General features: G+C 36.3%; 1 protein-coding gene across 1 annotated transcript in view; it reads left to right on the top strand.

Moving 5' to 3' along the window:
• Positions 1-14,545, top strand: part of LOC145673364 (uncharacterized) — a 779,808-nt gene that overhangs the window by 668,715 nt on the left and 96,548 nt on the right. The window contains exon 30 of the mRNA XM_081743004.1: positions 14,181-14,337. Coding sequence (XP_081599130.1) covers positions 14,181-14,337 — 157 coding nt within the window. The remainder of the gene's footprint in view (positions 1-14,180; positions 14,338-14,545) is intronic.

The following is a 14,545-nucleotide window of genomic DNA, read 5'->3' as shown; positions in this document are numbered from 1 at the left end:
TGCTTAAGCCGTTATGTGCACATGTGCATTTGCATGGATGAAGCGCACATTTATATAACCCGTGCTTAAGCCATTATATACACATGTGCATTTGCATGGATGCAGCGCATGTACAAAATCCGTGCTTAAGCTGTTATGTACACATGTGCATTTGCGTGGATGAAGCACACATTTATATAACCCGTGCTTAAGCCGTTATGTACACATGTGCATCTGCATGGATGCAGCGCACGTACGTAAATCGTACTTAAGCCGTTATGTGCACATGTGCATTTGCATGGATGAAGCATACATGTATATAACCCGTGCTGTAGACGTTATGTACACATGTGCACTTGCGTGGATGCAGTGCACGTACATAACCTGTACTTGAGCCGTGCATGTGTACATGTGCATTTGCGTGGGTGAAACACATTTAAATTACCGGTGCTTAAGCCGTTGTGTGCACATGTGCATTTGCACGGCTATTGCACGTGTGTATAAGACGTTCATAATACCGTGCAAATGTATACTTTTACTTTCATTCTTTTACTCTCATTCTCGTCAACAATATAAAGTAATCTTGATTTTTGGTAGGTGTCGTTTTTCCTATTGGCGGTGTTATAGAGACTTTTCGACGAATGACAGCTGAATGATTATAAAAACTCCATAACGTCCGCTGAGCTAGGATACAAAATCAACAGGTGACAGCACTGTAGTGATGTAACTAATGTCAGATAGTTCATAGGTTTACAATAGTATTTTCGTAACCGATTTCAGCAGAATATGTTGCGCTATTTGTTACTTGGCAAACATGTCAAAGATACTACCTAAAGCTCTGCTCATTGCCAATAATAAACTCCAAAAGTAAAATTCTTACTGACAATTATTAAGTTATATGTGATATATTTTGAAGGCGATGTCTTTGGTGATATAGATGGTGTTACTGCCTGGGCACCAAATATATAAACTCTTTTTTTGTTGTTGTTGTTGCATCTCGAGTATGCTTTTGCATCATCTCTGCACTATGAGGAAATCACCTGTGTCCTACATGTTAGTTATCTGAGTACTGCGTGTAAATCATCTCTTTCCTACATGTAAATCACCTCTGTCGTACATGTAAATCACCTATGTGCTACATCTAAATCCCCTCTTTCCTACATGTACATCATCTGGGTATTGCGTGTAAATCACCAGTGAGTAACGTGTAAATCATCTCTGTCCTACATGTAAATCACCTGTGTGCTACGTGTAAATCACCTCTGTCGTACATGTAAATAATCTGGAAACTGCGTGTAAATCACCTATGTGCTACGTGTAAATCACCTCTGTCCTACATGTAAATCACCTTTGCACTACATGTAAACCAAATACGTGCTACTTGTAAATCACCTGCGTGGTAGGTGTATATCACTTGTGCAGGACGTGTACGTGTGCATTGCACATGTCCTGTGCACGTGAAGATGTTGAATAGGACTTGTGACGTATATGTGCATCACATGTACAGGCGTGCATTTATACAGATGATGCACATGTTGCATCCGTGCTATTGTACATGTACTATACGGATACTGTACGTGCATTGTGCTGTCTGGGCATTAATCGGCGTTTGAGTTTCAACGATCTATCGCTCAAGCGCCGCTCTGTTACAATACTGGTGTGTCTGACCTTTACGATATACAGTGCTAAAATGTTTGTCATGGGCCAAATTGAGATGAATTTAGATTTAATTGTCATATATAATTATTTTCTTTTTGACTCACAGATACTTTTCAGTGCAAAATAGGATGAAATTTGAAAGTGTCAAATCAAGGTAAAATACACCAACGTAAAGGAAAAACCTAAAATTTTTCATATAATTAAACATCCCTTACAAAGGGTATCTCCAGGCAATGCATTTGTTGACTCCCTATCTTCTTGACCGATCAGTACCCGTCGATATAGATATGCAGAGAACTTGTTGGCTCTGTAGGTCACGAATACGTTGGTTTCGATGTCATAAAGTGAAGTGTGTTCGAACAGAAGTCGAAAAACTGATCGATGGTCCCGACATTGTAGTCACTTCTCGAATCACAGTGCGCCACTGGAGAGGCTTCGTGTTTAAATCTTTAGATCTGTCCTCATATCCTGATTCTGTTACGTAACTCTATGCCGCATATTACCCATAAAACTAGCCTCATTATCCAGAATGACCCTCACAAGAAATGACGAAACTAGCCCAGAAGCATGGATTGCTTACTTGTGGGGGCGCATATCTACGGTGACCGACGGGCCCCTAGGGCGTTGTGGGTATGGGGAGAAGGTGTGGGCATGGTAGTTTCCTAATATGAAAACTCTCATGTTACATTTGAAGTTGTTGCAGTGCCAAGTCCCAAAACAGCCAGACACTGCGTTGTTGACTATTTCGCTCCATGCGCCAGATAAGATTGGTTTGTGTTTGTGTGTCAGGGAAAAAATTCAACTCTGCCTTCCTCATAACACACTCCTAGCTGCGGGCCTGCTGCATATGACAACTAAGCTTTGAACCAAACCAAGCTCAGCTGACGCATGGTTCGAAATAGCCGAGACCCATCACCAGTGTGTTCCCGTTTTGAGCTCTGGCACTGGCATAACTTCCAAGATGACATTTCGTGAACTAGCGTGTCCGCACCTTCTCACCATACACACAATACCCAAGGGGCCCGTCGATCACTGAAGATAGAGGTCCCACAAGTAAGCAATCTGTGCTTCTGCGGTTTTCGTTATTTGTTTGGAGGATCCTATTGGGACTGGTTTCATGATAATATGCAGCACAGAATTACGCAGCAGAGTCAGGAGATGAGGGCAGACCCAAAGATTTAAACACGAAGCCTCTCGAATGGAGCACGGTGACCCGAGAAGTGAATATACTGTCGGAACCGTTGATCGGTTTTTCGACTCCTGTTCGTGCACACCTCACTTTGTGACATTGATACAAACATATTCGTGACCTACAGGGCCTACTGGTTCTCTACATACCCATATGAATCCTGGTACTCACCGATCAAGAAAGTAGGGAGTTATTGGAGATACCGTTTAAAGTTCCCATGTAATTAAGCTTACAGTATAAATTTTATGTCAATTTTATTCACAACTTTATGACTTGATTGCCTTATGTTCTGAACGCTCCATATAATGAACACAAGCTTTAGTAATTAGTATAATAGAAAACAGTAGATATAAAATGCGAAACACTGTAGTTTTTGTTTCTCAATTAATAATTGTTTCTCAACTAAAATTGATCGCTTTCGACTATTTTTACAAATCAGTCAACTACCAATTTCCGATGCATAGAAAATGCCTCCTTAATAAAAGATAATTTTAAAAATTCTATGACATGTTCTGTTTATTTATAATAAAGAATTATTATACTGAAATTCGGCTTTCTAAGTTGAATGGCTTGTGAGAAACTCAATTTTTCGCAAAATTCGGACCCCCACCCTCTTGAGATATGTATTATAATGAAAGCGATGCGCATATGGTAACTTCCCAATTGGGATTGGGCCTACCTATCTGCCTAAAGTCATTTAATTTGACTTTGCAATTTATCAGTGATGATCACGCACTCATATTTACATTATATCTTTTATGTAATAATTCATATATTACATATGACTCAAAATATTTTTTCAGTAGTTAGCTCCTCTAAAAAGTCAAACTTTTGGGCTGCGTCTCAAAAGCCAAATAATAACTCCTATTGCTATTATTACAATTGCAAATATCAATATTCAAAAGTGCCTGAAGATCTTTTTTACGATAGAAAGAATTTTAAAAAAAGGCAGGCTTTGAAAGTAAAATGTAGACAAATTCACCAGTGTTCAGAAGCTGTCTACAAAGCACTGAGCAGAATGGCTCGGTGGATCGTAATGCGTCGGTGAGTCAGAATGAATCTGTGGGTCAGAATGGTTCGGTTGGTCAGAATGAGTCACGTTCTGTTAACTCACTTGACCCACTGACCCACCAACTCACTGACCCACTCCATCTCTGGACTGCATATAGGGATAAAGCAGTCACATATGTATCTTAACCTTCCTGACTTAACTTAATCTCCACTAATTTAAGATAATCTACAAAAAAATACAAAAAAGCAATTATTAAGAACAAGTATAAACATATAGAAACGTATTTTGAAAGAAAATAAATAATCCGTGTCAGCCGAGATCCAAATTTCGCGTTGCTCCACTCAACACACAGACACCTTACCAACTTTTCCACGGCAAAACTTACAATTTGTAGTTTCAAGGTTTATTGGCACAATGTGTATGACGTAACAACGCTACCAGATGTCATTACTGGTGCGACCACAGCCTTGAATATCCATTTCGTAGAGTTAGGAAATCGCTTTTTTAATCCCCACTGGATCCCCACGGAACTTATATTTTGACAACAGTAAGTTTCCAGGAGTATAGATTAATTCACTCTTGATTTTAATCTACAGAACAAATGCTTTGGGTTAATGCTGCAGATGACGACCCCGAAATACAAAGTTTTGGTGTAGGGTGATTAGTGAGGAAGAAAACATAAGTTAAATTGTGGACTATATGTGTTCATGCATTGATGTGATATGAGGTGAGGTGACAATATAGCATAATCTGACAGCGTTTCAAACCCACTGCGTTATTAACTAACTTAGTACATGTACGAGGGTATTATCATGGAGATCAAGGGAAAAAAAGTAGCCCGGCGGGGCTTCTACCCCCTTCGCTCGCTAACGCTCGCTCAGCTATGTTTCATACTGTAGATAAATCACTTTTTTATCAATAAAGTTGTGTGTGTGTGCAAAGTGTACTAAATATTACGTGACATTACGTCACCTCGAGTGGTGAAACTTCAATGTAAATTTTACCTCACCCTTTGGGAAGAGATATTTAATTGGCAGCATTGTTTTAGTCATTAATGAGTAGTGTGTAGTTTGCAACTCTTAACAGATCCAAGCTACTAATTTTGCGCAGTAATAGTATGCTGATGTATACGGATTTACGAAAGAGCAAAAGCATGAAAATAAGAAATATTAGTGATTAATAGTGAATAGTGAAGGCCAGAAATGAAACAGATGTAATTATAGGTAAGATGTGATACCTCCCAACATGGAGTTATCATGTTGAAAACTTTTTGAACGCTCTGTATAATAGTGTAGAATAATATATATAATGTAGGATATGTAAGGATGTAATGTTGTCATTTAATTTTTCTCGTAATATTAGAAGGTAGAATTAAGTTAGGAAGTGCATTAAAATAGGTTTAGGATTTTATTTCGTATTTAATGTCTATGTTTTGTTCATTTCTATCTTAATTTCCTATATTTCTTAAAAATTCTGCTTATTTCTTTTATTTTTCATCTGTAGAACGCTTTTCCTATCTCCAAACATTCTGAAAACTCTCCCATAAATTTCTTTAAAATTTTATTCTAAAATTATCCTTCATAAAATTCTGTAGATTTTCAGCCATCTTGATAGCAAATCGTCAAAATTCACTCGGTTTTGGTGCATCATCTTCAATCTTGTCTTGTGTGACGTCAGTAGCACAGATTTACAGAATTATCTATAATTGGTCGCTTTCCTTTGAAGTCTCTGATAATTAGCTCATCTTCAATCCTCGTACAATTACGTCACATTGTTGTTGTACTTTAACGGCGTCAGCCTCAAGAGAGCAGTCCCCAGTTACTGCCCGTCAGCTATTATCAGAATAAAGTGGTAAAGAAAGCCGCTCCAGAACGGATTTCTCTACTAAAGATCTAAAAGAGTTCAATTGTAAAATTTGCGATATTTTTTGTGTTATTTGTTTGGACGGAACGGAGCGAGCAGCGAGGAGAATTAGTGGAGCAGCCCAATGTTGTGAATTATCCTCTGCATGAACTATGGACAAAAGCTGATTATTACATGAGTAAGGCTCTGAATTTTTTGAAGAACCGTGATGGTTAATGGATATTAACTGGTTCAACTCTCAGTACAGTTGATAAGAGATGTGTGTGTGATGTTTATTTCTTCTGGAAACTGAAATATTCAAGAAAGCTCCATTTTTCGTCAATAGGAACTGGTATTCATAAGAACAACCATTGGATTGTTTGTTCGCATAAACTCACCAAACTGTAAGTAATGTTTTACTTTATTTCTGAAGTGCCTTCAATCGAAATAACTTGGTAACCTGGATTTGGATATACTTTTATTTACCTCGAAATTCACCAAGTTATATAGTTGCAAATATGGTATTCAGTGAATTATAATAATATAACCATGTCTTCGTAAATTCCTTTCCCGTAGGATCTATACAATTACTGAGACAATATGTGACGGCTTAAGCTTATCTAGAAAGGAACGGGGGGATAAAAGGTAGAACAAACTACTGACGGAATATATACATGCAAGTGTAAAATTTTCGTTTAGAGTGACCATCTAAATTCCTGTGATTCAAAGAAAGCCTAAATCTTGTGTAAGGTTATATGCAGTATTCTTTATTATTGTGATTTTTTTTTATTTTGCTATGCATCGTTTGGCTGCCTATTGTAATCAAGCTAGACAAATAAGATAGGAATGACGGGAATAATTTAGTGTCCGGGGGTGGGGTATAATCAGCAACGAAACATATACAATCTATATATCAATCGATTCAGCTTGACAAAACAAATCGATGGATACCAAATTTAAATACTTCCGGTTAACCACTTCCGGTTTACTGAGCCTAATTTAGATTCCGGGGGTGGGGTATAATCAGCAACGAAACATATACAATCTATATATCAATCGATTCAGTTTGACAAAACAAATCGATCGATACAGCTTGACCAAGCAAATCGATCGATAGAGATTTTAACTTCTTCCGGTTAGCTTTATTTCTTTCGCCCTTTTCTTTTTGTGTTTTATCTCATTTTTACTTTTTGTCAGAAATGCTTTTAAATAAATATAAATCTCGTAAACTTAACTAAGAAAGTCGTGTGCCTTTAAAGAAACAAATCTTTTGGGTACAACTGTTAAACAATATGAGCACGTTCTTGTCAATGTCAACATTTAGGAATTATTTTATTTATTGTTTTTATTGAAATTAAAAAAAAATTGAAAGATCGTTGTGAATTGGCTCACCCAACTTTTATTTTTATATAACCTTTAAGATTTTTTAGAAATAAAATATTTTCTCTTGAAGCCACTCAATAAGAAAGGAAAATTAAACAATTTGGTTGAATTTTGAATCGAAGTCTAAAAGCAGAAAAGTAGTGTGAAGACCAGTGTGAAGTTGACCACCAAATATATCTTCAAACATATTTTTTTGTGTTTTGAAAAAGGGAGTTTTATCTTCAAAACAATCAACAACAGATAAGTCTCTTCTTATTATTCCAAACAAACAAAAAAAATCTCTTGAAAATAACCAATAACAAATAATTAGCTTTTGCTTTGATTCGAAATATGAAGGTGTTACCAGTGTGCACAGTAAAAAATAGTTGTGTTAATTCAACTCAAGTTTAACATACGGCAGTGGTTCCAGCGTGACTACCACTATACGATGTCAGTTTAACACATACGCCGCATTATTGGCGTTTAACACAGGGGTTGTGTTACGTCTTTAACACACAGCCGGTGTTGAGCCATGCCGTAAGCGTTAATGCACCACAAAATTACTCCCCCAAAATATGTTAAATCGCCAATATGCGTAATGTGTTTACATTATGCTGAGTCTAAAAAAACACTTTAAACAAGTAAAAAATATGTACTCCAGTGGCGGGGGAAGGGCACAAACCACCTACCTTTCAATTACTAGCCGCGTGCTCTTCCGACTTAGCCACGAAGGCGATGAAGAAAACGTCACTTGTAGAGGGATAAGTTGTTGAGGTCTTTTGAATTTGGCTAATCAGATTGCTCCCTTAAGCCGCGTATATTCGACGATAACCGTTCGGGATAAGATAAAATCTGCTCGCCATGTAGACCTAATTCTATAACAAAATGATGACTGTCTATTTACTTTATTTTATAGTTCTTCCATTTCACTTTCAAATGATCGGCACCAGTTGCCATCTAATAAAGTTGATGCGTTTGTTGCTTCTAGTACACAATCGCTTAGAAAAAGAAACAATAAATGCATCAAATGTGGGAGATGAATTTAGAACACCTAAATGGCACATGTCTAGCACATCTTGTGCTGTTAGGGTATTTTCAGAAACATTACGTAAAACAATTGAAAACACATCGCGCGGTTTGCATTTTGAAATTTTGCGTATACCTGGATTTGTTTAAGTATTTCTTTCTACTGTGTTTGTCTGTAGTTTCAATTCATAAGCCTTTATAATTACATGCCCAACATATTTGGCAATCACGCAGAAAACAACACGGAAGATTCTACACTTCTGTTAATTTAACACACAGGATGTGTGTCATTTCAACTACCGGCATTTGACACACAACTCCAAATGGAGAGTGAGTTGTTCTAACCACTTGTTTGTGTTATATTTTAACACAATCGTGTTAACATATAGGCATGTCGTTGAAATAACAACGATTTTTTACAGTATGAAGTTTCATCACCCATTTCTTTTGTAAACACTTTTTATGTTTTTTGAAAACGGTTTTTTCTTCAAAATGATCAACAATCGAACATCAAACAATTGATTTTGGTTTTCAATGGAAATTTGTAAGTATAGGGACCTGGCTAAATTTGGTCACTTCTCAACTTTATTTTGTAAATATCTTCCTACTATTTTCGAACCAAGCTATATTTTTTTTCTTCAAATGAATGAATACGAAACAGAAAACAAATGATTGGTTCTACTTTTAAAGCAAAATTTGAAAGTATTGGAGAGACCAGTGTGAAGTTGCCTCCGAACTCCCTCGATTATTGGATAAATATCTCATTACGTTTTTCGAAACAAACTATTTTTACTTCAAAACAATCAATAACAAACGAAAAACAACTCTTGACTTCGTTTTCGAATCAAAATTTGAAAGTAAGAGGGGCCTGTGTGAAGTTGCTCCCCCAACTGTATTTTGTAACCCTTACGTTTTTTTTTTAACTTTTTCTTCAAAACAATCAATATCAAACGAAACACAAATGATTGGCTTCGATTTCGAATCGATATTTGAAAGTACAGGGCCAGTGTAAAGTTATCCTTCCCCCTCGACTTTATTTTGTAAATATCTCTTTATTTTTTCGAAACAAACGAGCTTTTTTTTTTAAAACAATCAATAACAAAAGATTTTTGTATCGAATCGAAATTTGAAAGCAAGGGCTAACTTCACGTAGATGTAACTACATAAGCGAAATAAAAACATCGACATTCTTAATGTTCTCTGTTCATGTAATGCTTTTTCATGTTTCTGTTTTGTTCTTAAGCAAAAAGGCCTGCTAACTAACTAACTCTATGGACTATAGAGGCTGAAGGTTGAATGCTGCATTCACAAAAACTCTCCATTCACTTCTCTCCTTAGGCAACAGGATCCAGTTTCTACTTTATACTCCAATTTTGCGAGATCCGTCTAAATATTGTCCTCCTATCTTCACCTAGGATCTTCCTATTGGTCTTTCACCAATTGGATATCCAGTTAAAACTTTCAAACCACTCCTACTTTCTTCCATTCTGGCTACATGACCTGCCCACTTGAGCTACCTAGATTTCATAACCTTAACAATGTTTGGTAAACAATATAAGTTATGCAGTTCCTCGTTATGAAATTTCCGCCATTTCCCATTCCTGTCGTTCTTGGGACCGAATATTCACCTAGGGATTTTATTCTCCAATCCTCTCAATCTGTGTTCTTCTCTCAGAGTAAGCTACCAGTTTCAAAACCATACAGTACAACAGGGATGATTATCGTTTTGTAGATGTTAAGCTTCAAAATCTACGACAGAATTCTTGAAGATAAAAGATTCTGATCTGAATAATAACACAAATAACCTGCTTTCAGTCGAGATCTTATTTCTTCGTAGATATCGTTTTGGTCTGTTAATATTGATCCTACCGTAACAGCATAATTATATAGCAGGCATATGCCTATCATGTTCCCTCAGGTACATGGAAATGTGCCCAGTATGTGCCTTATGTACCTGTGAGAGAGAAACCACATGGATGGCAAGTGATAGTCACACTCTATGTCCGCCCCTAAGCACATGCCTGATATATACCTGGGAAACTTACCTAGTATGTTCCAAGTAGGTTCACCATGCGGCAAGCATCAATGAACCACATAATTATTCACCCAAAATATGTTAAATCGCCTATATGCGTAATATGTTTACATTAAGGTGAGTCTAAAAAAAACACTTTAACCAAGTAAAAATAATGTGCCTCAGGGTGGGCGTTTGATTACTAGACGCCAAACATTTGATTACTAGACGCGTTCTCTTCAGACATGGCCACGAAGTCGATGAGGAAAATGTTGCTTGTAGAGGAATAAATCCTTGAGGTCTTTTTAATTTGGCTAATCAGGGTGCTGTTGTAACCTTGTATATTTGACGATAACCATTTGGGATCAGATAAAATCCACTCGCCATGTAATTTTATAACAAAATGACGCGCTTCTCTTTACTTTATTTCATGGTTCTTCCATTTTCACTTTCAAATGATCGGCGACAGTTGGCATCTAAAAAATACAATTCTTTAACCCTAACTACGTAAATAATTAACTTTTCACATATGCATGAAAGATTCATCTTAAGTTTTATTCATCAGTTATGTCACTTCTTTCTTCTACATTTATCTCCCAAATTTCATGCATTTGTTGCTACTTTTTTCTAAGCGATTGTGTACTAGGACACAAAGTGAAGCAAAAAGCGCGAGAAACCGTTGCATGTTACTGCGCATGAGCAAATGTAAAGAGCTGACTGTCATTCGTGTGTCGCTGCAGATATCAATTATGTCATAAGTATCTGAAAAAGTATGCACCTAAGGTAAGTACCTCGAACATGAAAGATATATGTCCCAAGTGACGATATAAAAACAAATGATTATCACAGTGCTAAACTGAGCCAGGTATATAAATGCTACATTTGTGGTACATAGTCGCAAATATCAGTTAGGTGTAACAAGTACCTAAAACTGAAGTACATACTTAAAACATGAATACTGCATGTACCAAGTGTCGGGTACCTAAAAAGTAGCTGAGACAACTAAATGACACATGCCTAGCACATCTTGTGATGTTATGGTAGATATTTGAAAGTATTCACTTTATTGAAAGGATTCTTTGAATTTTGACATTTCCATAACCCGGCCCCGGAAACTAAATTAGGCTCAGTAAACCGGAAGTAGTTAAATTTGGTATCGATCGATTTGTTCTGTCAAGCTGAATCGATTGATATATAGATTGTATATGTTTCGTTGTTGATTACACCCCACCCCCGGAAACTAAATTAGGCTCAGTAAACCGGAAGTGGTTAACCGGAAGTAGTTAAATTTGGTATCGATCGATTTGTTTTGTCAAGCTGAATCGATTGATATATAGATTGTATATGTTTCGTTGCTGATTATACCCCACCCCTGGAAACTAAATTAGGCTCAGTAAACCGGAAGTAGTTAAATTTGGTATCGATCGATTTGTTTTGTCAAGCTGAATCGATTGATATATAGATTGTATATGTTTCGTTGCTGATTATACCCCACCCCCGGAAACTAAATTATTCCCCTATAACGTATCCGTAAAGTATTAGAAAATAAACCGAAGCTGTACTTTGATAAAAGAAGCACAATAGCTCGTTTTGTCACAAGTTTTTCGATAGGGGCAACTGGTTTTCTACACCGTGCGAATATTCATTTTAAAAGTAACAAATTCGATTCCCATTAAAAGAAATTTTGCCTGTACTGCCAACCAAAACGTTTTTACGGTATATAAACAATTTTTTTTGGTGTGAGTGTGTAGTGTGACTGTGTTTTAGGTTAGTGTAGGTTAAGGATTTAGTAATTTCATGTGTATTTTGTATGTGTAGGCAAGAAATAAATATGTGAAAAGGGTGCCTGGTAATAGTAGCTGCTGTGAACAGCCAAAACGTATGCTTTATGATTTTTTTTAATGAAAGATATGAATGCCAGAATAAGAGGCACATTCCTTGATATAGTTGAGAATAAGTGAATATTAATAAAAATATTGAATATTGAGAATATGTAATAAATTGAATGTTATGAGAGTTTGTGTGCGTGTAATATTTTAATATGTCTGGTCACGAATTGTGACATGCACGGTAAAATAGTTCTTTAAAGCATAATGCGATGTATCGTTGTGCCCCTAAACTGAATGTAAACAGTTTGTATAACGAAGAGCTTCGGTGAAACAAGTAAAAGCTTCTGGTTGACAATTATGTTTTATTTCATATAGAAAGGATACATTAGAGTAGATTTTTTTTATAGTAAAACATGATTTCGGTCAAGATCAAAATAGTGCGTCTTCCTATCAATCTGATAAATGAATCATCAAAGGGAAAATGATATGAGAGAAACGTTACGGGGAACCCATCAGTGAATGTCACGAATCCTGATGTTTTTTTTATTTTTCTTTTCCAAAATTTTCGAGTTTCTTTATTTATATTTTTTTCCGTTGCGCAAAACTTCATTTAGATATTACATCTGTAGGGCAGGCCTTCTGAGTTAAGGTTCTTTCTCCCATGGCTATGGAGTGATTGAGTATATCTCTGCGAGCTATTCTTCTATGCAAGCCACATAGACCGATGGCTGGTTAAACTGGCGATGTACTCAAGCGCACCCGGGTCCAAAGAAAGCGAACATCCGAGGAAACAGTAGACACGAAGATACATACACACATATATAATTTATTTACTTACAGATGTATGAAAGTAAGAACAGGTAAGTTGTAATACAACGCCGAAAACAGGTTCATGTGGGTTTTATCTCGGGCCGCCATCTGTGCCAATTTAGCCAATGCTTTTTAAGAAAGCAAGAGGCTTGCTAGGCATAGCTGGTTAAAGGCCGTAAATAAAATTCAAACTTCAAATGGAACTTGGGTAACTCGCAGACAATGGCTGATTTAACAACACGTTTGGTAATAGCCGGTGTAATGGCTGATTTAAGAACATACTTGATATGGCCTGTGTAGCTAAGTAGACAGCGTTTGCTGCTGTCGTTCTAAGGATCTGTGTTTGAATCCCAGCCCGAGTGAGGAGTTATTTTTTCAAGGAATTAAACATTGTAAATGAGGTTCACGATTTACACTGAAAAAGATTTATCCCATAAAGGGAGAAAAAACCAAGACAGACACGGGAGGAAGGGATAAAGACGCAGATCTTTATCCTTAAGCGTTAAAATTTAATTTATTCCATTGTTTTTCACTCTTTCCTTTAACTCTTTCCTTCTTTTCTCTTTTTCTTTCGCTTTCCATACTTTTTTTTTTTTACGTCTTTGCATGATGTGAATTATTATTTTCGTTTTCTTTGCATTAATTCCTATCTCTTAGAACTTAACGTGAATGAAATTTCTGCAGATTTATCTCGTGGTTCTTTATCTAAGTGATGCTCTCAGATAGTAATACTTTTTCCTCCAAGTGGAGGAATATCCTTGTATGTTGGTTGTCCAACTATCAGGCATAAAGTGAAACTATTCTGCTACTGGAAAATGCTATCATTTCTTATATATCGAACTTCCAGGTTCTAAAGTTTCTGACTGTACCAACAATATGCTAACAAAACGTCCAAAAACCTAGAATCTTAAGGTGTTTTTTTTTTGGGGGGGGGGGGCTGGGCCTACTTGGGCAAACCCTGAAAACAACACATTAGAAACAACATTTAATGTTACGCGCTTTAAATATTTATTTTCTACAACCAGTGGTGTATTTAGGGGGTGGCTATCGGGCTCAAGCCCCCCTAAATAAATTTCTTATATTTGAAAACTTCATTAAAATTTCTCGGCACTCAAAAGTTAAAATATAAGTGCTTTTCTACGTGTTGTGCAAAGCCCCCCGAAACAATATCCTAAATATGTCACTGTCTACACCTAATGTAAAATACAATTTAAATGCGTCACGTGATTTATAAATCAACGGTGGTCTGTTGTACATCCGTGAAAATAAGTGAATGATTGTTAACGAATATGTGTATGTTAGTGAATATTTGATAGCTATCCTTGTTCTGCTGCGGAACTAGAGAAAACACAGAATCATTGTGCTCTGACCTAGAAAAAAGTTTGATAATGTCATTGTTAAAATAATAATCAGAAAATTATTATGCAATTCATATGAATTTGTACTTATTTATTGCAGGTTAATGCTTATTTTCACTTAGAACAAGCAACTTCAGTATTGCATGGTCACACCATTCTTATGAAAATATTACGAACGTGTTATTTTGCACTTATACTTTTGCAAATATTCATCTGTATCTTCCTTTACATGGAAAGGGATGTAACGAATTTCGCAGGTAACATAATATAGAACTATTTAATACTTTGTGATATGTAAAACGAGTGCTATTTTTCTGGAGAAAAACGTGATGGAACACATTGTTAATGTCTAATTAAAGTAATTTAGAGACTTCTGAGCGCTCTGAAACTGGAGCATCATACCATTTAGAAACCATACAATCATAATAACATTTGGAACAAGTCAGTAAATTGGCTTGAGATAAA

This window comes from Thermobia domestica, chromosome 16, assembly GCF_964235325.1.
Source record: "Thermobia domestica chromosome 16, izTheDome1.hap1.1, whole genome shotgun sequence".
Taxonomy (NCBI): Eukaryota; Metazoa; Arthropoda; class Insecta; order Zygentoma; family Lepismatidae; genus Thermobia; species Thermobia domestica.
Note: the sequence above shows the minus strand (reverse complement) of the source record. Positions and strands in the feature narration are given on the sequence as shown.